General features: G+C 45.3%; 1 protein-coding gene across 5 annotated transcripts in view; it reads left to right on the top strand.

The window, feature by feature from the left end:
- herc2 (HECT and RLD domain containing E3 ubiquitin protein ligase 2) overlaps window positions 1–10,779 on the top strand; it is a 42,042-nt gene extending 31,263 nt beyond the window's left edge. For 3 of the 5 annotated variants that reach the window (XM_030432545.1, XM_030432542.1, XM_030432541.1), the window contains exons 74-91: window positions 996–1,121; window positions 1,229–1,384; window positions 1,478–1,792; window positions 1,905–2,119; window positions 2,233–2,410; window positions 2,624–2,785; window positions 4,098–4,189; window positions 4,286–4,425; window positions 4,607–4,794; window positions 4,937–5,134; window positions 5,228–5,311; window positions 5,776–5,917; window positions 6,033–6,227; window positions 6,482–6,594; window positions 8,673–8,863; window positions 8,950–9,055; window positions 9,139–9,351; window positions 9,830–10,779. In XM_030432545.1, coding sequence (XP_030288405.1) covers window positions 996–1,121; window positions 1,229–1,384; window positions 1,478–1,792; window positions 1,905–2,119; window positions 2,233–2,410; window positions 2,624–2,785; window positions 4,098–4,189; window positions 4,286–4,425; window positions 4,607–4,794; window positions 4,937–5,134; window positions 5,228–5,311; window positions 5,776–5,917; window positions 6,033–6,227; window positions 6,482–6,594; window positions 8,673–8,863; window positions 8,950–9,055; window positions 9,139–9,351; window positions 9,830–10,102 — 3,087 coding nt within the window. In that variant the 3' untranslated portion in view covers window positions 10,103–10,779. The remainder of the gene's footprint in view (window positions 1–995; window positions 1,122–1,228; window positions 1,385–1,477; window positions 1,793–1,904; window positions 2,120–2,232; window positions 2,411–2,623; window positions 2,786–4,097; window positions 4,190–4,285; window positions 4,426–4,606; window positions 4,795–4,936; window positions 5,135–5,227; window positions 5,312–5,775; window positions 5,918–6,032; window positions 6,228–6,481; window positions 6,595–8,672; window positions 8,864–8,949; window positions 9,056–9,138; window positions 9,352–9,829) is intronic. The other 2 variants (XM_030432544.1, XM_030432543.1) reach the window with 1 other exon arrangement.
- The last annotated feature ends 10,162 nt before the right edge of the window (window positions 10,780–20,941 follow it).

The following is a 20,941-nucleotide window of genomic DNA, read 5'->3' as shown; positions in this document are numbered from 1 at the left end:
AATAATACCGATTGCAATGAGCAATGAACTCACAGGATTGGTCAGGGCAGTTTCAGAGGACTGAAGATGACTCATGACTGGTCATAATTAAAATTCAAAGTCCAAATAGGAATTAAAGGTTAAAAACCTACAGTTAATATAAATAAAATTAAAAACGCAAAAGATAAAATGGAAATGCTCAAACTGATGAAATTATAATTGGTAATGGAAATAAGACAAGGGAAACATTAATTGTGTAACTCAGAATGAAGGAATATTTAATCTAAATGGAAATGTATTAATTAATTAAACTGGGAAATAATCTGTATCTAATCCTCTCGGCCATTCACATTTTTTAGGCTACTATATTAATAATGAGTGAAATATATAAAGAAAGAAATCTATGAATCTAACTTGTGAATGTTATAACAAGACAGCTCATTCCTAAATTACTGTGGGGTGGGGAAGGAATATTATGCAGTTTTTTTGCATTGGCAACACTTTTGCACTGAAACACATTCCAGCCATATATGAGGTTTTGACCTAGTCCTGTTATCGTGCACCTTTCAGTGTTTTCTTCATATCTGCTCACTCACTGCGTACACTGCAAGCAGATACATTTAGATTAAAATTAATGTCGGTTTTGTGAGGGTAACTGAATGTTTTGCAGAAATAATTGTGTTGCTGAGAAGCTTGAACAAGATAAGTGATCAATGGCATCACTCTGCCCACAGTAATTGTGTGTGCCGGGACTCTTCAATTGTTATTGATAGTGTAGGAGATGATTTCTGAATGTTTATTTGTTCGATTGATTAGATGTTTGTACCTGTTTGTAATGTATTTGCTTTCCACTCCCACTGCTAATGTTTCTTCCCTTCACCTCGTATACCAGCTGCTGCAGTTTTCTGTTATGTTTTGTTTAATTCTTTGAGAACTGTAACATGGATAAAAAGCAACAAAGCATAGATTTAGATTTAGTAATTGACTGATGACCTGTTTTTTGTTTTTGTTTTCAGAGTTTCACAGGCAGTGCGCTGGCCGCTCTAGTGAAGGGGCTACCGGAGGCTCTGCAGAGGCAATATGAGTACGAGGACCCAATAGTCAGGGGAGGGAAGCAGCTGCTTCATAGTCCATTTTTCAAGGTATGCTCACATTTGTTTCCTTTTTACAGTACAATGGGTTGAGTGTGTGTTATAACCTTTACAGATGATTAGATGCAGTCTCTGGCTCATTTGAACCTTTTGTTCAGGTTTTGGTTGCCCTTGCTTGCGATCTTGAGCTGGACACGTTACCCTGCTGTGCCGAGACCCATAAGTGGGCCTGGTTCCGCCGATACTGCACCGCCTCCAGAGTCGCTGTGGCTCTAGACAAGAGAACGTCTCTACCGAGACCCTTTCTGGATGAGGTGAGTGTCTGCCCTTTACTTTTCCTTCGTCGCACTTTGACAGGAAAATGATCGTAATCCTTTTCCCTCCGTTTTATCTGTTCCTCTCTAAAGGTGACGAAGAAAGTCCGGGAGCTCATGGCTGATCACGAAAGCATGAACAGCCTCCATGAGAGTCACGACTTGTTCAAGCGCGAGCACGACGAGCAGCTTGTGCAGTGGATGAACCGACGGCCAGACGACTGGACCCTCTCTGCCGGGGGGAGCGGCACCATCTACGGCTGGGGCCACAACCACAGAGGTCAGCTGGGGGGCATCGAGGGTGCAAAGGTCAAAGTCCCGACTCCCACTGAAGCCCTCGCCACACTGCGGCCGGTGCAGCTTATCGGCGGGGAGCAGACTCTGTTTGCTGTCACTGCTGATGGAAAGGTATTTGAAACGACATGTTTTTTACTAGAGTATTGATCAGCAATGTCAATCTGATGACTTTCAGGAAAATGTCACATATTGTCAGTCTAATATTTATTGTCTTCATCCTCAGCTGTATGCAACGGGATATGGAGCTGGGGGCAGATTGGGTATCGGAGGCACAGAGTCTGTGTCCACCCCGACTCTGCTAGAGTCCATCCAACACGTCTACATCAGGAAAGTGGCTGTAAACTCTGGAGGGAAGCACTGCCTGGCGCTGTCCTCCGAGGGAGAAGTCTACTCGTGGGGAGAGGCCGAGGACGGAAAACTCGGCCATGGGAACAGAAGGTCGAGACTCGCTCACCCACAATTTTCAGCTCACTCGTCAATACAAATCCATGTCAGTGTAAGAATTAAGGATTAAGTGCTTTTATAGTAACTGTGACTCCTCTTGACTTTAGTCCCTGTGACCGTCCTCGTGTAATTGAGTCCCTGAGGGGAGTGGAAGTGGTGGATATCGCAGCCGGAGGGGCACACAGCGCCTGCATCACTGCCAGCGGAGAACTCTTCACCTGGGGCAAGGGTCGATACGGACGTCTGGGTCACGGAGACAGCGAGGACCAGCTCAAACCCAAGCTGGTTAGTGATCATTCAACTCAGTTACTCAAAATACTGCGGTACACGTTGTGCACTCAGGGTTTGCCACTCAACTAAAGAGGCTAAAACAGAAAAACTGTTGACCCGAAGCATTTGGACAGGAATCAAACAGTTTACACAGCCTCACGCCTACAAAGTTTCCCAGACAGTCACAGTGAGATAAAGCTGATGTTGGTGTCCATGTGGTTTATCCAGGTGGATGCACTCCAGGGTCACAGGGTCATCGATGTCGCCTGTGGCAGCGGGGACGCCCAGACGCTGTGTCTAACAGACGATGACATGGTCTGGTCCTGGGGAGACGGGGACTACGGCAAATTGGGCCGGGGAGGCAGTGATGGCTGCAAAATCCCCATGAAGGTGAGGCAATTTACTCAGCAGTGTTCACCGGAGGTCAGCCGAAGCATCGCTTTATTCTTGTTTCTCTAGTTATTTTAAACAGGAAGAGACCAGAGTGTGTTGAAAACTACAGGCTTGACTTCTTGTGTTTCTTGTTAAATGAGAAGCCTCAGCTATTATTTTCAATATTTCATCTGCTACTAAGAAACCTGATTATAGAGAGGGATGAAATGAATAGTTAAACTTTTTGGGAATAGACTTGTTCTCTTTCTTGTTGACAGCTGATGAGAAAATAGACACTTTTCTTAAAATTTTAAGCTACAGCCAGGAGATGATAGTTACCTTTGCTTAGAATTACTTAAAACTTGAGAAACAGTTCGCCGAGCTTCAAAACTCCATCTAACATGTCCTGTATAGTCTTTTAAGTCACAAGTGGAGCTACAACAATTAGTTGTTTAGTTTATGAAGAGAAAAGTTGCCGACTTTTTTGATAATCAATTAATCGTGTCAGTAGTTTTTCAAGTAACATGTAAAACATTTGCTCTTCTTAAATTTAGCTTTTCTTTGTGATTTATGATAATTAACAAAGAGTTTTTACTTTCGGACGGTTGGCTGGACAACTGAAACATTTTGAAGTGATACTGTGGACTTGATTAATCGATTAATTGTGAAAATAATCAGATTATTTGATAAAAAAAATGAATGAATCTTAATTTGCAGCACTATTATCATGTCATATCTCGTTTATGTGGAACAATACGAGTTACTTGTTGGATGTTTTTATAAGCTCAACATGCAGCAATGAACATGTTCATTCAAGGATCTAAACATCTGATACTGAATGTCTGTAAAATGAATCTGTCATTGATGACTCAACACACACAGCTGCACTTAAAATGAGTTCACTGAGTCCTACACACTCCTTCACTGAGCACTTAGACACTTATATTACTATTTACATTTCCATTTTTGTAAATCTTTTATATTAGTCCTATTCTGACTCTGTGGAACTGGAGGGGGGGTCCTTTTAAGCACAATATGTTTCAAGGTTCCCATAGGTCCTTGAAATCCTTGAAAGTTTGCAAATATGAGGCAAACATGGACACAGAGAGACGTCAGTCATTGATAGAATAGAAAGAATAGAAATGTACGTTCTTTCATAGTTTTTAACCTTGGTCCATGTTTCAGCTATGCCGTGTTGGGTCTTTTAATTCTATGGAATTTGCCTGGAAAGTCCTTGAAAACTCCTTGAATTTGATAATTAAGAAGTTGTGGTATATGTCAGTAAACCAAAGTCTATCCTCAGATTGATGTGTTGATTTCTTGTCTTCAGATCGACTCTCTCACCGGCCTCGGCGTGGTCAAAGTGGAGTGTGGCTCTCAGTTTTCTGTGGCTCTCACTAAGTCTGGTGCCGTGTACACGTGGTATGTAGAGCACGCTACAGAGTGCATCTGTCATAATGTCTTGTCTCACTGTTGTTGGAGAAAAGATGGCTCACTCGTGTGTCATGTCATCTCCAGGGGTAAAGGGGACTATCACCGGCTGGGCCACGGATCCGACGACCACGTTCGACGACCCAGACAGGTTCAGGGACTTCAGGGGAAAAAGGTCATCGCCATCGCTACGGGGTCACTGCATTGTGTGTGCTGCACAGAGGATGGTAAGTTTGACCATTTTATGTAGCTACTCCTATTTTTTTCACATGTTCTGTTTATTTCAGACATTATTTCAGTTTTTATCGTCTTTGCCATCTTGCCAGTTGGTATCAGAGTCCCAGCAGTTCAGCTAAGTCTGGTTGGGCTGCAGTATCACGGAAAGCTTTTCTGTTGTGTTTGGCCCAGGAGAAGTGTACACATGGGGCGACAACGATGAGGGCCAGCTTGGAGACGGGACCACAAATGCCATCCAGAGGCCGCGGCTGGTCGCAGCGCTGCAGGGCAAGAAAATCAACAGGGTGGCCTGTGGCTCTGCTCACACCCTCGCCTGGTCCACCAGCAAGCCCACCAACGCTGGGAAACTGCCTGCACAGGTACTGTACAGATTTGTCTCTGTCCACATGTTCCAGTAGGTGGCAGTAACACTTTGCCAGCAGAAACATCATCAAAGCAAACTGGCAGATCGACAAATGCCTATCATGCTGTCAATCTGACTGTCTGTGTGGTGTTTTCCAGGTTCCTATGGAGTACAACCACCTGCAGGAGATCCCCATCATGGCCCTGAGGAACAGGCTGCTGCTGCTGCATCACATCTCCGAGCTCTTCTGCCCCTGTATACCCATGTTTGACCTGGAGGGTCGACTGGGTCAGACGGGTCACGGACCTTCAGTGGGTTTCGACACGCTCAGGGGCATCCTCATCTCCCAGGGGAAGGTGAGAGAGAGCAGAAACCTATTATATAAAACTTAAACAGCAGTATGTGTCTTCTCGGCACTAAAACAGTATCTTATTTGTCTGGTGAAACAGGAAGCAGCTTTCCGGAAGGTGGTGCAAGCTACGATGGTGAGGGACAGACAGCACGGACCTGTGGTGGAGCTCAACAGGATACAGGTAGAGTTTTAACATTTGCATGCTCGTAATCTGTTTCGCAACCGCTTTTATCTTTCTTCAAACCTCCCTCTTGCTGTACCTCCCTCCCCCCTCCTCCTCCTCCTCCTCCTCCTCCTCCTCACTCTCCCTGGGAGGCTCTGTTCCAGACAGACTCCTGAGCATTACATGTGATGTCTTTCATAAGGGGATTTTTTCCTGCGGGGTGTGTGTGTGTGTTTGTGTGTGATCTGTCTACAGGAGTTCCTGGACTGAGTTTTAGACTTTACTCCACATACAGTTTCCGTTCAGGACCACTGTTCTCCCCTCCTCTCTCTCCCATGCAGCTCCGGTTTTATTCGAGCTGTCATATCCAGAAATTCATGCCTGTCAGGACGTCCCTTCTAGCTAGCAGGAAGTTATTAAGCACAGAACAGAAACAAATCAGGCCATAATCTCTTTTCTTCTTCTTCTTCTTCACCCTGAAGGTGAAGCGTTCCCGTAGCAAAGGGGGCCTGGCAGGTCCTGACGGAACCAAGTCTGTATTTGGTCAGATGTGTGCCAAAATGAGTTCGTTCAGCCCAGACAGCCTGCTGCTCCCGCATCGAGTGTGGAAGGTCAAATTTGTGGGTAGGTGCAGCACTGTCACCCCAGGAGTTATTTCAAATCAGCGAAGCGAAGCATGTGTGCACTTTTCTTCATCCTTCTTCATGTTTTAAGATCACTTGGATTCTTTTTTTCTCAGGGGAGTCCGTGGACGACTGTGGTGGAGGCTACAGCGAGTCCATCGCCGAAATGTGCGAGGAGCTTCAGAACGCCCTGACCCCGCTGCTCATCGTCACCCCCAACGGCCGCGACGAGTCCGGCGCCAACAGGGACTGTTTCCTGCTCAACCCCGCCGCCAAGTCCCCTCTTCACATGAGCATGTTCCGCTTCCTAGGTATAATCCAGTTAATCTCCCAGTCAGGTTTCTGTGGTGTTAATCCTTTACAAACAAAAACTGAAAATATGCATGTTTATTTTAAAAGGAACAACCACTTTGTGTGCGTTCTCGCTGATAAAACACTTGGACTGACCTGTTGAGCATGCTTCATTTAAAATAGATATTTCTGCAAACACTCTGCACAGTGCAGTGAGAGGTGATTGTTCGTGTTTGATCTGTGTGAAATGCGCTCTGCCTTGCTGTGTCTGCAGGAGTCCTCCTGGGCATTGCAATCCGGACTGGAAGCCCTCTTAGTCTGAATCTGGCTGAGCCAGTGTGGAAACAGCTGGCAGGCATGAACCTGACCATTGCTGACCTCAGTGAGGTATGTTCATAATCCTGCTCCTCTCTACACTACAGGCTGAAGTTCACACTGCTGATGATTGATAAGGCAAAATGTTACTTTTATAACACTGGGCCTCATGCAAGAACCGCTCGTACAAACACGCTTCTCAGGTTATTTAGAGGAACCCGGAGAGATTTTTCTTTCTGGTGCAAACAAAATTCACGAGTGTTCCAGACCTGTCGGTAAAAACACTTAAAGGTGCAATATGTACAACTTTGAATTTTAAATATTAAAAATGAACTAAAATAATCAAAAGTTGACTAGAAGTGGATATAAAATAATTGAATCGTGCTGCTCTTCTAGACATTGAATTTTGCGAAAACTGCCTCCAAAGCCCGGCGCTCGTCCTGGAGGCCTGGTTAACTGAGCTAAGTAGCTAACGGCAGCTTTGTTAGCAGCAGTTAGCAACTACACTGGCGATGTGCTGCCCCTGATTTGTTTGGAGTATGCATTTGACACATGGACTGTTCCTACATATTTCACCCTTTTAACGGTCCAGCAGATTGTTGGATTTAGTTGCACCGCCTCAGCTCACCCCTCCCTACTGTGGCTGCTAAAAATGCAAAAGGCCCTTGTAGACTTTGTCAGTTCTGGGTCACTGTAGAAACATTGTGGACTCCATCTGTGTGACATCTTGGACATCTTGTCCCTCTCTGCGGTAGCTGTGTCCCAAATATCAGTATGTCTTTCAGAAACTAAGAAATGGATTTCCAAAGATGTTTCTGCAGTTTAACAGAGATAGGTGTACCGACCTGTAACGGCTCTAGAATTTGAATTATTATCAATTTTTCATCTTGTCTGGGTGCTTCGTGTGATAATGTAAAAGAGTAAGCCTGTAAAGTAGCCAGTTGTTTGATTCCAAGTTGTCTTTCAGTGCTCAAGGTTACTGAAATGCTTTTGTGCTGTGCAATTCAACAGAGACATGTAGGTGAGGCCTCTCCTCTGTTTGGATTCGATTCAGATTCATTCTTTACTGTCTTCTGTAGAGGAATCGTGTCTACTAAAGTGTGCCCAGACAACTTAAAGCCCCTATAGCTGAGGGCAAGAAGCTCCTCCTACAACATTTTTAGCAAGATGTTTTAGCGGCTAACTTCATATCAAACCATCTCGTGACACTAAATGTATAATGATTTGACTTGAAGCTCCGCGGTGTGAAATTCTTCTTTTTTTACACCTAAATGACATTTTTTTAAGTTGTCCTCTACTGGAGCAGAACAGATATCCCCATGAAGCCATTTAGTTGTGTCAATTATGCTAATGATCTAATCTCGCAAACGTGCACCTACTCATGATCAGGTGGCACCCGTCATGTTGAAACCAGCAATTTGCTTTGAGTTTACTCAGTTGGGAGAGTTTGGACAAACCTCACCAAGAAAAAAGTGCAAAGCTGCTCTGCGTCTCTGTTTGACGAGCAGCGTAGTGTAATATTATTGTAACGTTCGGTAACCTTTAGCTACAAATAGAAATGTCTCACTTTATGACACACATTACGTAACATTTCAAACCCTCATGATCAACATTATAACCCGCAAAAAGAACACATTCCTATACATTCCTCCCCAGATTAAGCCATAAGCCTATCAGCTCTGGGGTGCAGCCTGAGCTCCACAATACGAAAACGTGTCTGCAAACTCACACTGTACCTGCTGTTCAAAGGTTCAAATCAATACTCGTTTGAGCAGAAGGAGCCGTGAGCCACAATCTCGGCTTTTGTTCACGAGTCCACTCCTGCCCTCACGCTGTGATCATGAGCTCCTGAACCGTCTTTCGGAGAATACTGGAGTGGGAAAAAAAGGCCCTTCTCCTGCACAATGCCGCTCTTGTTTCGCCGTTTTGCCCTTGAGATATTGGAAAGGTTGGATGGGAAGTAAATCCAGCACAAGACGCACGGAGCTCACCGGAACTGTGTCTGTGCGCACGAGGGCCTGAGTGCAGCGAAACATGAATACACACAGCAACGACAAACAGATGAATGTGTGCACCAGATTATATTCAGGCAAATGGGTGTGGTAGTCGTGTCAGAATATTAAGCTCTGAGCTGCTCTCTCCCCTCGCAGGTTGATAAGGATTTCATTCCCGGTTTGATGTACATCCGGGACAACGAGGCCACAGCCGAGGAGTTCGAGGCCATGACCCTGCCCTTCACAGTGCCCAACGCCAGCGGCCAGGACATCCAGCTCAGCTCCAAGTACTCCCACATCACCCTGGAGAACCGAGCAGAATATGTCCGCCTGGCTATAAACTACAGGTGAGAGGTCCAGCTGAATGAATGAAGCTTGCGCTCTCCGATCTGCGTTTGTGTTCACCTTTCCCTGTTTTTCCCACACTCTTAAGGCTCCATGAGTTTGACGAGCAGGTCTCTGCCGTGCGCGAGGGAATGGCTCGAGTCGTTCCAGTTCCCCTGCTGTCGCTCTTCACCGGTTACGAGCTGGAAACGATGGTGAGTGAGAGCAGGTTTTAAAGTCGTGACGTCGCTGTTTTCTGTGTGCGCTGGTCATATAGTGAATGTATTCCTCTCCTCAGGTGTGTGGAAGCCCCGACATCCCTCTCCACCTGCTGAAGTCGGTGGCCACCTACAAGGGAGTGGAGCCGACGTCGTCGCTCATTCAGTGGTTCTGGGAGGTGATGGAGTCCTTCTCCAACACGGAGAGGTCTCTGTTCCTGAGGTTCGTCTGGGGTCGCACACGCCTGCCTCGCACCATCGCTGACTTCCGTGGGCGAGACTTTGTTGTGCAGGTAAGAAGAGGAAACCTGAGTCGTCTTAACTTTAATTAAATAAACTGTTTCAGCCAGCAGCATCATAAATATTGTATAGCAACCACTGACACAATGGTTCACTATATTAGCTGGGTATTGTCTCATAATGGTTAATGTACTCGTAGTAAATTAATAATTTTTAATGTGTTAGCAGTTGGCTCCGTATAAACAAATGGCATAAAACAGTTTACAGCAGGTGATGTGCTGGATTAGTTCCTTTCCTGCCCGTGAACAATGACTCCGACTCGTCGTCTATTAATCGCCGAGAGGTTGCCAGGCAACCAGTGGAGACTCCAGTAACTCATTGAGCTCAGCCAGAAAACAGTCCAACACATCAAACCACATTTTGTTTTTGAACTTTTTTGCTGCTGTAGCCCCGTAACACAGAGGTATAAATCCAGCTTTATTTTGACCTGATTTGGAGACGGCATAACTCCCAACCACTCTCTGCCTGCAGGTGCTGGATAAATACAACCCCCCGGACCACTTCCTGCCAGAGTCCTACACGTGTTTCTTCCTGCTGAAGCTGCCCAGGTACTCGTGTAAACAGGTGCTGGAGGAGAAACTGAAATACGCCATCCACTTCTGCAAATCCATCGACACCGACGACTACGCCCGCATCGCTCTGTCCGGGGAGCCCGCCGCTGACGACAGCAGCGAAGACTCCGACAATGAAGACGCCGACTCCTTCGCGTCGGACTCCACCCAAGACTACTTGACTGGACACTGAACTGTGAGCTTAATCGAAGGCGGAGCTGCCACAGAAAGACTGCATTTATCTCACCTATTAATTAATCCACACATTCATACAGGCATTGTACTAAGACACAAACGTCTGTGGGGGAAAAACGTGCAATGAGCTTTAAAAAGCATTATAAGCTAAAGAGAGGAACAAACACAGGTTTGCTCTGATTGTTTAGTTTCTTTAAAATAAAGTGGAGTGATCAGCTGCACATGTAATTGTCGTGTTACATGGGAAATATGTATATTGTTACAGTTACAGAATAAAAAAAAAAAATGGCTCCAGCCTAGCACTGTGGTAGATTTCTCCCTCTGGTTTGTGTGAATTACCTGTCCCTAGTTTGTATATAGAAATTGATGTGCAACAAAACAGTAGTATTACTTTTTGTTTCTTGGTAATAGCCATGTTTCTTTATAAAAACAAAACCCAACATTTTTAACTTAAAAAGTCAGTGTTTCTCACTCGGCTCGGTCGGAGCCCACTGAAGGGTCATTTTACGATTCCTGTACTTACCCCCTCCTCCCTCCACCATGTTTGTGCACTGTCTCCTTAAAGAATGTATATAATATGATTGTGCCATGTATTCACAGAAGGTCTCATTCCTGCATATTAAATGTTAATACATTTCTGTTAATAAATTCAAATGGAAAAAGAGGAAGACTGAAGCCGTCTGTGTGTCGGTTCTGTTGAGCGTCGTCGGCGCCGGAGCGACGGGTTTACCTACGGTGATTGTGTGTGTTGTTGCAGCCGAGCAAACATCGGGATGTGAAAAAGGAACAAGCGAGACACAAATTGAAACAAGCGGGTTTTTTTAGGAATCATTTCAAAATGACATCTATTTGGTGGATTTTGTTGTTTTTGTTTGTTCTCTGTAAATCTCTATCAGACGCTGTACTCTGGATTATTTGTTTGGAGAGGGTTAACAGCCTGCTCTCCTTTTTATAAAACCATTGTATTGAATTTTTCCCAAACTAGGTCAGAGGATCATTCGGGCTTTTCCTCCCCTCTTTTCTCACCAGGCGGAGGAGCTTTGGTCGAAATTAAATCAGATTTTCCCTTTTTTTTTTCCCCTGATTTCTTTAAGAATCCCCGTCACCAATGTTGTCGTGGGGTGGTGGCGGAGTGTTGTCTTGACATCACTGTTAACCCTGCAGCTCTGGGATTAAAAGAAATCTCATAATTACCGACTGTGGTCAGCTGTGCACGAGTATCATGAGGGGCCGCGCCTCCCTCACGTGCTGGGAAGAAAGGTGATGTGATGTGGGGGAGCTCAGACTTCACTACACATTCCTCCTCCTGTGTCTGGCTGTAGTAAACTTGGTCGAGTGTGTGAATCCACCCTGTAAATTCATGTGCAGTTCAAAGGCATGTGGAAAAAAAACAACCCTGTTTTATGAAGGCTTGATTTGGCTTAAAATTCATTCGCATTCTTTGTAGACTTAGCGATTATTTTCAGAAATAATCACAAAGTACATTATGCCGGTGGGAGTCAGGTGCTCGTCGATGCAGTGAAGGAGGGAGGAGAGCGGAGACGAGGACTGAACGCTCGCCTTCAGCTGCGGCTGCGTGTTTTACAGTCGGTTACATAAACTCCTTCTGACAGCAGCCACACAAGGAAACATGTGAGTGGATGTAGCAAACCTCCACTGTTGTAACTCAGACCAAAAAATGGTTTTAAAGGTGCACTACGTAGTTTCGGGGAATACATTTGAATCAAGAGGGAGATCTTTATTGAGTGATATTTAAACAAACAAACTAAACTCTCTTTTCCTCTTGTAACTGATCTTAAAGGAGAACACAGTTTCATATCATTTTACTTTGTTTATATGTGGCGGACCCTGCCACCTTTCTGGCTTCAAACAGGGTTCTGGGACCTTATTTTTTCTCTGAGATGTTTCTCTGATATTGTCTGTATTATTACCTCATTAATATTGTTAATATTAAAATTGTGAGTTTGAATTTCTTCCCCCTTCTTTAATAAGTTTCACAGATTTCTGTCCGTTGCTTTGGACGGGTTCTGTGTTCTTTACTCATAAAAAGACCCTTAAAAATATATTTTCATTGACGCATGAACACAAAATCAATTCCACCTTCATTCATTCATTCATTCAGTTCTGTATTCGTGATCTTGCCTGAGCTCTTATCACTTGTTTGAAATGGGTGTGGGTCACTAATCACAGCGTCGCAACATACATGCATGTGGCTGGTGTTTTGAAACCGTGTTGGGGAAACATGTGAACGGATCATTCGAAAAGTCGCTGCTTTTCCAGGAAAGTAGTGATGGGGGAGGTCTGAGTGTTGAGTGACACGTGTGTTTAAGCCTGGAAGTTAAACACAGCGGATGTAATCTGTCATGATAGCGAGGAGGTAGCCGGATGCTAACGGTGGCTAACGTGTTGTCTTAAATAGTTATTAGACAGTATGAGTATAGACATCATGTTTAGCTGTTTGATGTAGAGAAGTCTTAGCCTGCTGCATTCAGATCACGCGGGGGGAGGGATGCTGCTCAGCTTGGGATGGGGAGACAGACAGAGAGAGAGAGAGAGAGAGAGACAGAGAGAGAGGGAGAAGGCTGCTCTCTGGATCTGCAGCACATGACTGCATGTGGGAGGCAGACAAAACAGCACGGTGGCTTTGTGTCTGCAACTTCTCGAGCTTTTGCCTAGCAGAGAAAGTGTTTCACATCATAAACATCTACTGTCAGGAAACACTACATTCATTCTGTTGCTTTTGGCCTCATTTTTTTCCCTCTCCTTCATAAACTGTAGCTCAGCATTAGGGAACCCATGAGTTACTATAAACGCTGGTTTGGGATCAGTCATGAGAGAATTTTGACTTGGATGATCAAAGCCGGAGTAATGAGGACCAGTGAACCGTGTGTAACCACTATTAATTCCTGGAAAGGCAGGAGTGTGAGACTGACTCGGGGCGGTGTGTTGGGGAACGAGGCTGCACGACTCAGTGCTGACTTCTATAAGGTGTTTTACAGCTAATGTACGTTACACTCATAGACAACGTTTAAATCTTAAGCACTTCTTTATGACATTAAATATTTACTTCACCTGATGTTTCCCTGGAGGTCAAAGCAACAGACAGCCAAATGAAACGCAGCGTTGCGTAGAGCTGAAGTATGCATCTTCTCTGGGTTTGAACATCGCTATGATTGTCAATAGAATCTCTTTTCACTGTGATCGTGATTATTGATGTACATATGGTGTCACGATTAAAGGCCAACTCCAAAATGTGCAGTTTTATCACACAACGCCATGACGGGTGTAACACATGTTGTAAATTAAATATTCACACACTTCATCCTCGAGTTGAGGACTTTTATCAAAGGGCCAGATGCCATCGAAGGTGAGCATTTTCCCACTCAGAACGAACCATTGTTAGGTCGAGACTCCGATGAGATGGTTTTTGGACAGTTTGTGCAGAATTTCTTTGTTTTGCAAACCAACTGTTGCACCAGCTGTCTGGGTGGCCGGTCAAAAGCGATCATGCAGGTGAAGAAGACGGGCCTGGTTACATGTGGCCTGGTGACCAGTCGTCTCCTATCCCACCTCATTCTGACCTCATCCTAAACGCCCCCACACACCACCCAGACTCAAACCAACGGCCAGCTGCCTTTATCCGACCACTCTGTTGCCTCCCGTCTGACCCGTTCGGCAGAAAAGTTGCACTGAACAAACCGCTTCTACGGCTGCAAACTCCACAGTAGTGTGTACGTTCTGCGCTTGTGCGAGATGCAATAAGTCTCCTTAACATCGGGTGGCGTGGGGTGCCGTGTAGCTCAGTTGGTAGAGCGCGCATCACATGTGCCGAGGCCCTGCAGTGGACCTGGGTTCGACTCCCGGCCCGGGTCCCTTTGCTGCGTGTCACTCCCCCTCTCTCTCTCCCTGTTTCCTGTCATATCTTCAGCTGTACTATCAATAAAGCCATAAAAGGCCAAAAAAATACTCTAACATCGGGTGGCGCTAGTCTCGTGCCAGTAATCCAAAACATGAAAACAGGAAATGACGGAATGGAGTACATAGAAAAACAAAGCGCACACCATAGAGTTAAAGGAGAACTTCGGTCGATTTAAACATGCAGCTTCATTGCTCAAGCTACCCTCGACTTGCCAGTGCCGAAGATGCGAAAACATTTGGTCCAGCCATTACAGAGTTCCGTGAACGGAGATGTAGCATTGAACGCTAACAGCATGGGGTCAGAACTTTGCACTGTGTTTTAAGCGTCTTAACATGCTCCACATCTCACACCAAAAGTTATGCAACATCAGCAGACACCTTAGCACACAGCACTGTAGCGTGTATGACTCAAAATGAATAAAAAAGTAGTTAAAACAGTGTGTTTGTGCAAGCAGCTACTTACCTGTTTGTTGACATCCGCGTCTTCCGGTAGCTAGACCAAACTAGCATATCCACCGAGTGTGCACTTAACAGGCTTAACAGGCTATTGTAAGGCTCATGGCTCATGACAGGCTGTAACATGGACATGTACATTATGAACAGAAACACGAAAATGCTGGAATACGTTTCCGTCTCCGCCAGTGAGGGAGTAAGTGCACGCTTGACGGATTGACTAGTGTGGTCTAGCTACCGGAAGACGCCAATGTCAACAAACAGGTAAGTAGCTCCTTGCACAAACACATTGTTTTAACTACTTTTTTATTCAGTTTGAGTCATACACGCTACAGTGCTGTGTTGTAAGGTGTCTGCTGATGTTGCATAACTTTTGGTGTGAGATGTGGAGCATGTTAAGACGCTTAAAACACATTGTAAAGTTCTGACCCCATGCTGTTAGCGTTCAATGCTAATTCTTCGTTCACGGAGCTCTGTAATGGTTTGACCAAATGTGTTTGCATCTTCAGTACTGGCAAGTCAAGGGTAGCTTGAGCAATGAAGCTGCGTGTTTAAATCGACCGAAGTTCTCCTTTAAGCAGCGCACACAGTATTCTGCCCCTCCAACACACTGCGCTGATTCACTAGCACACCGCCAATCAGAATGGTCATACAGCTAGCACACAACCAATCAGAGTATCCAATGGCTCAGACTGCCAACAGCCAATGTTCTCAGCGGTTCCATAAGCTTCCAACGCAGCTGAACACACCGAACAGATTTGTTCCCGAACTCGTCCGAGTCTCCCCAAACCCTTCAGACGGCCAGCGGTTGGCCCGGTGTGTTTCAGGTTTAAAGGTTTTACATGCTGCCTCCTGTCTGAAGTCTTTCAGCGACCTGACCTACGCGCCTGTTGACCTAAAAGGAAGAACCCCATTTCTCCTTGAACCCCAAAAGGATCAGAGGATCATGGAAACAAGACCATAAGGCCTCGAGCCTGTCTATGAAAGATTCATGCCAGCCCAGCGACAGCTACTGAGAAGATTAAACTATTGACCCACGGCCGCTCCGAGTAGCCGTCCAACTCTTCTGATGGTTCAGTGGGAACATCCAAATTCCATTGAAACAACACAACGGCCTTCTGAGGAAATCTGGCACAATAATCCCCCCAAAATGGCCTTTTTTGCCAGGGTTTAACCAGCTAATGAGAGGTTTAGATTTCACTGAGGGACTAGTGGTCTAGAGATTATTCTCATCATTCAGGCTGTGCTGGAAGCTTTTATCGGGCCGCTGTGTTTGAACACGACGGAATTAAGTTGTAGTAGGTATAAGAAACATGAGGGGTTTCCCAAAGAAGAAGTGCAATTACTGCCGTGATGAATGGCTGCAGATTAACCTCAACCCCGAGGTTCAATGCAACCACTAGTTCAACCTGACGAGTCGGAGTCACGACCGAATAAAAGGTTTACAACTTCTTAAATCAGTTTTCTTAAGGAAGATCAGCAGCATAAGCCCACCAGAGCTCTATAGGTCTTTAATTGGACTTGATCTTCTTCATCTGCTCTCCTTTCAGCCGTCGGGGCAGCTCCGCTTTCGGTTAAAAGCGGCTTTCTTCACTCTGTAACTCGGGCTGAATGTGTGCTGTGCGCCTCGCTTGGCTCCCAGCCATTCGTGCCAGAGCCCTGATGAACCGGCAGCGGTGGCTCAGGCCTCGGCCATTGTCTCGCTCCAAACGGTTGGTTAGCTCTCTGCTGAGCCAGAGAGGTCACCGAGTTGGTGGCAAACGATCCTGCCCGTCTGCAGTATGCCGAGAGGGGAGGTAAGTGAATACAGAGAGAGGCCCGAAGCAACATCTACGTGGGGGCAACATCTCATTCCCGGCAGTCTGATGAGGAGAGCGGTGATAAAGTGAGGTGAAGAATTTAGCCGACCCTGGAGAACAGCAGCCGAGGAAGCAATCTCACCTCAAGCTCCATCTAGTAGCTTTTTTTCCTCGAGCTTTGCATCACATCGCACCGCACAATAACTTCTATTTGAGCGCTGTAAGGACTTCAGACACACAAGGGCCCGAAAGCTGTTTGATGACATTTTAATTCAATGCGCTGGTGAAGATCATGTGATGGAGCATCAGAGCAGCGACTGAATGGACTCAGTGGAAAGACTGTTTACTCATATGATGTGAAATAGTAAAAGTTATAGTAACTGCAAAAGGCTTTTCACCAGTTCCTGCACATTCAGTGCCACAGAGGGATACACGGACATCGAGACACCGCTGTGTCACAAGTAATATATAATATATCTGTATTACCGACTGAAGTGAAGTGTTTATTGTTGTTGTTTTTTTAAATCCATCCACACCAACATGACCATATTAATACAGGCTGTGCATGTGTTTAATATAGTCGAGCCTCTAAGTTCTTTGTTAAGTCTCGGTGTGACTGAAACTAATGTAGTACTTTAAATATATTTCTTTACTACTTTAAAACTTTAACTTACCCGACACTGATTATGACCACATATACGACCAAATTCGGTTTAAAGGTCACTGCAGTTTAAATGTAAACGTTATATCAACTTATGCAACTTTGCAATACAATTCAACGTCTGTAAGATCAATAAACTGATATAAACATTGGTCAACAATTAGCAAATGAAAAAACAAATGCAACATCTAGTGCTTTGAGGGACGGGTTCTCCAGCACACATCCAGAACGCTGCAGCGTGCCTCGTTTACAATCTTCCTCAATTCTCCCACGTGACCCTCCTCCTCGTCCATGACCTCCACTGGCTTCCTGTTCCGATTCAAGACGATGGCGCTGGACTTAGAGGCCGCCAACGGGACTGCACCCGTCTACCTCCAAACACTGGTCAGACCACACTTCGCTCGTCTACATCAGCTGGCCGACTGCTACCGCCATCGCTGAGAGCAAACAAAGCCCGCTCAGAGAAGCCGCGACTCTTCTCTGTTTTGGCGCCTCGGTGGTGGAACGAACTCCCGACTCGATGTCAGGACAGCGAATCACTCTCCATCTTCTGCAAAACACTCGAGACTCATTTTGTTCAGACTTCACCTCGACCCCGCATAGCATGACTCCCTCCCGACCCCCCCAAAGAATAAGATAAATGTATGTACTTGTATGTCCGTATCGTTAGCACTTCTATCACAGCACTTATGCACTTAAAGAATCTTTGACAGACAGCAGCTTTCTATATTTTGTTTTTGCTCCATCGACGGTGATATGTCGTGGTTTCTCTCGTGACAAATGTACCGTAAATTCTGGACTATTGAGCGCACCTGAATATAAGCCGCACCAACTAATTTTAAAAAGATTTTTTTTTTTTTTAACATATATAGGCCGCACTTGTCTATAAGCCGCAGTTGTCCACGTCTGCTCTCCGTGTGTTCACCCAGTCTTCAAGAACGTTTTCAAGTTCGGGCCATCTGCTTTTATGACCTCTGAAAGCTTTTGTCGTCTTTTTGCATTGAGTCAGTTCTTCACGCTGCCGTCTCCAACGTCTCTCACCATCGATTCATTGATGCCAGGCTTACGTGCAGCAGCTCTACTTCCTTCTTCGACAGCCAGATCGATCGCACTTAATCGAACTTAAAAGCTGCATCACATGAATTTCTTCGTGTGTTTTCCCTGGTGAGGGTGTGTGCATGATGCGCAAAATGACTGTTCAAAACGCAATCAAACTAGCGTCTTCCTCGGCGCGTTATCTCTTCCACCTGTCTGTCTCGCCCTTGCGCTTCCTGCTAGAGCGCCCCCTGGAGGCCGTTAGCCCGTAAAACTCTATAGAGTAGCCGCATCATATTACAGGCCGCACGGTTCAAAGCGTGGGGAAAAAGTAGCGGCTTATAGTCCGGAAATTACGGTACTTATTGTCGCTTTGGACAAAAGCATCTGCTAAATGCCCTAAATGTAAATGTAAATGTAAACATCAAAGACAAGATCCCTGCCGGCCTGGACCCCCCCAACAGTGTGCTTTCAGAACCGTCAGATACACAGAGGATGCCATACCCACTGCCCTCCGCTCGGTCGTCACTCCCCCGTACAACAAGAACAGGTACGTCAGAACGCTGTTTGTTGACTTCAGCCCAGCATTCACAATCACAATCTCACAGATGACACTTATTGAAAAAACCAAACACTCCGGGCACGAGTACAACGCTCTGCAGACGACAATGAGACAACAATGAGTTCATATCGGAAGGAAATCAGTAAAAACTCAAATCTACAGCTCAACATCAGATAAACCAAACAGATGATTGTCTGTCTCCGTCCTCCCCTCCCTTTAAAGGTCACTCAAATATTTCCTGTTTCTCTGGAAGGTCATCACTCAGCTTGTGCGAGTGACTCATTCACCCAGCGCTCACAGAGTCGATAGCGGGACTAGTTAACGTCATTCAAATCCTCAGGCTCGCTCTCGTCTCTCCTTGCTGCACATGTGATTGCTCTACTATATCTCACGCCGGCCCACAAGACCAGTGTGCTGCCTCCCCCCGGGACATCTCTTCTGCGTAGCTTTCATCCTTTGGTGTCACAGGCAGCAGCGAGTCCAGACCAGGTGACTCCAGCCGCTCAATGGGAAACATTGTCTTCACTGACTGCAGGGAAAGGAAAAAGGTCGATGCTGGAATCCTACTGTAATCATTCAGAGATCATTTTTTGGGAAGGGGAGTTAGTGGAAATATATTTTTGTCGCTGATTTTATTCAGCTCGCTGGAGAGATGATTCATTGGGGGAAGGTTTTAGTGGTGGGAGTTTCTAATTACTTTGGTCCTGTTAGTCTGGTTCACTGGCTTTTCCTCATGGATGGGAGGATGTTAAAGTCCTAATCTGCTAAATTGTGTCGGGTCAAAGGAAAATGTATTAGGGGATTATATTAAAATAAACTCACTGATTTTTGAGATAACGCACCCCCGAAGTTCACACGTTTCTGTCCCGGCTCTCACCCCGACCGGAAACACCAACTCGACTGCAATTTTACACATTTAGAGATTAATCTGCACGTTCGTGGCCTTTTGCTCCGTTGTTTTCAGACTATTTTTGAAATTTAAAATGAATTTGAATCGTATCAGAAGTACTCTCATGCAGTTCAGCCTCAGGGGGACAGGAGCTTGAACGTGCTGCATACAGATGGGGTCGTTTGACGGGCAGCTAATCAATAACGTCTTTTAAAATGTGACCCCCTTTATTCCAGTTCAAACCTAAAGGATACAAGTATCTGAACAAAAAGTTGGGATGCTGAAGCAGAAACAGAACACAATGATCTGCAAAAATCCTTTTCAATCTGTGTCTGACTGAATTTTTAAGATCAAATGGAGAAAAAGCGATTGCTTTTTGTAAACATCTCTCGTTCTGAATTTGTTGCCAGCTACACATTTCAAACAAGTTGGGACAGAAACACCTGTCTGGAACATTAAACAGGTTCCCTGGTAACAGGTGATGGTTTCATGATCAGGTATGAAGAGGGGGAATCCTCCAAAGGCGCACAAGCAATGATGGGGCGAGGTTCAACACTTGAGAAAATTGTCTTATTTCTCGAAGCACAACTGATTTGAGGGATTTCACCACTTACAAACCATAATATCATCAAAAGATTCAGAGAACCAACACTGATTTCCGGTGAGCTTTGATCCCTCAGACAGCACGACATTAAAAACGGACTAAATCCTGTCGAGCTGGTGGACTTGTGGTCATGAAGACGATGCCAGGAGACCCGACGTCTTACGAAGCAGCGCGACTCGATCAAAGCTCGATCAAGGAGGATGATGTCGGATCAGTCCAGCGTGCCGACCAACAGCATCCCTGAACTGTGCTGGATTCAACCTGTCGCTGGATGTCCAGATGAGAAAGTCAAATTATGAATAAGGCCAGCATTACCATGGTAACTTAAGCGTGACCTTTGTTTGGGTTGATACACATGCATTCAGTACGCAGACCGAATAATCGGTCGAGTCCGTGATGTGCTGCTTAGTAAGGAGACCGTGATACTCGAGGACTGACGGACATACTGGACAATGCCTCACTCAATGTTTTAAGGTCAAATCTAAATCGGGCGCTGGTCAGTGACCTGCTGAGAGGTCTATGAAAAGTGAAAAAAACATGTATCAGTAACATCCAGAGTAGGGCTGGGTATCACCAGGTACCTCGAGATATGATACTATCACGATATTTTGCCCACGATAACGATAATATCACGATACAGCGATTCTGCGATAATCGATATATTGCAAGAAATTTCATCCACGACACATCACGATATCTGTGTCACTGAAGAAATTCAGAATTTATTGACTGCACTGAATCCATTTCACAGGAATTACAAAACATTGTCAATCAATTTCACATCAATGACAGCCAAGTAAACAAAGAGTATATTGCACAGTGTCTCTTCTTAACACACACACTGACTACAACTATCATTAAATATCTATATGTGTGGGTTTCAGAGCTGCTTAAACCATTTTTTAAATGTTATTTG

The sequence above is a fragment of the Sparus aurata genome, chromosome 11 (genome assembly GCF_900880675.1).
Source record: "Sparus aurata chromosome 11, fSpaAur1.1, whole genome shotgun sequence".
NCBI lineage: Eukaryota > Metazoa > Chordata > Actinopteri > Spariformes > Sparidae > Sparus > Sparus aurata.
The sequence above is the reverse complement of the archived record's forward strand: the minus strand, read 5'-3'. Positions and strand labels throughout refer to the sequence as shown.